This window comes from Buceros rhinoceros, unplaced genomic scaffold (assembly GCF_000710305.1).
Source record: "Buceros rhinoceros silvestris isolate BGI_N320 unplaced genomic scaffold, ASM71030v1 scaffold26108, whole genome shotgun sequence".
Taxonomy (NCBI): domain Eukaryota; kingdom Metazoa; phylum Chordata; class Aves; order Bucerotiformes; family Bucerotidae; genus Buceros; species Buceros rhinoceros.
In genome coordinates, this window is record NW_010427899.1 from 22,544 (window position 1) to 23,997 (window position 1,454).

At 44.1% G+C, this 1,454-nt stretch overlaps 1 protein-coding gene across 1 annotated transcript in view; it reads right to left on the minus strand.

Moving 5' to 3' along the window:
- Nucleotides 1-1,118, minus strand: part of LOC104498681 (ATP-binding cassette sub-family C member 9-like) — a gene marked incomplete at its 5' end in the record, with an annotated part of 11,129 nt that extends 10,011 nt beyond the window's left edge. The window contains one exon of the mRNA XM_010142091.1: nucleotides 1,017-1,118. Coding sequence (XP_010140393.1) covers nucleotides 1,017-1,118 — 102 coding nt within the window. The remainder of the gene's footprint in view (nucleotides 1-1,016) is intronic.
- Nucleotides 1,119-1,454: the final 336 nt, after the last annotated feature.

Genomic DNA, 1,454 nt, shown 5'->3' on the forward strand with positions numbered 1-1,454 from the left:
AATGGGGCCCCCCATCAGTGGTCCACCCTGGCCTCCAGTCGGGAGATTTGGAGACACACCATACATAACGCTGCTGCCTCCTTTGAGAGCACACGTAGAATCAGTCTCGAGGAGAAAAGACAGCGCAGAAAGAACCGTGCCTCGACTGTACCACCCAAGGAGACCTTCCGGTGTGCTCTTTGCGACCGGTCTTGCCTATCCCGCATTGGCCTTTTCAGCCATCAGCGCGCTCGCAGTAAGCGTGGGGAAAGCCCTTCCCAAATCTTCGTTCGCGAAGCCAAGCCATGATGATGATGATGGTACTCGCTCTGGGCTCAGGATGCACTCTCAGCCTCTCTTATAGCCTAGTCCACTAAACCACTGTTCCTTCTCCATGACTCAGCTCAAATTAGCTCAGTGCTAACAATAGTGTCAAAATGAATTGGCTAGCATGCCACCAAAATCTCGTCATTCCTAACCCCATCTCCTCTGCTTTTCTACCGCTGCCTGAACATGATGAACCATGCCTACCAGCCCCAAAGGTCCCAATCCCCAAATCCATTCAGAATTGCATGGACAATATTTGGCATCTGAATAGTTTCTGTCCAGGTATTTCTGGTTCTTGAGTAATTATTTTATTCGTTTTTTGGTTAAAGAATAACCAAGTTATGACAGTCCGTGGAATACTATTTCCTGGCAGGTTTTGCCATATACAGGAGGAAGCATCACTTTGTTGTGCAACACAGAGTGCACAGCAGGTCCTCTTACGCATTTTTAGTTTTCCTACTCTGCTTGGGAGCACGCAGGGCCTGGGAATGGTTGTGTTTTGTTTAATTGGCTCATAAAACCTGAAGCAAGTCCAAGTTGCCCTGAACTCTCTCAACATTGGCTTGAATCCATTATTTGCAAGATTGTTGTTTTTTTTTTCCTCCAAGATTAAGAAAGCTGGAAGATAACCATGTATATGTATTTTTTTAAAATATTACAAAATTAATACACTGGTCTGAAGTGTTCTTACACTTTGCTGTGGTACATACCGTCAGAGCATAGAGGAGACCTAGTCCCACAAACCCCGAGTTAGGTCCTTCAGTGATGGAGGTGATAGCTGCAGTCAGAACTATACAAGCACCAAGGTAATCCTGGAATGAGGGAGAGGGGGAGAGAAAGATTCCAGGCAATATTAAAATGCACCAACAAGAAAATTTCTTTAGTTGCAGAACAAGTTAACTTTACTGAGGATTACGTCTATAATGACACCTAGTCCTTAATTCTGGTTTGTTTTTCCTGGAAAAGGTCAGGGGTTTTGATGCCCGACTTGAAACACTCTAAAGGAACTTGCTGAACACAAGTGAAACAGGCCAATATTTTCTGCAAATCCATTTGGGCTAGGGTATCTCATTGTGACCACCTCAAAAAGGGCAGGTATCAAAAACTCTAATGAGCTTATAAAAGAAAAGAAAAAAAAAAAAGAAGAA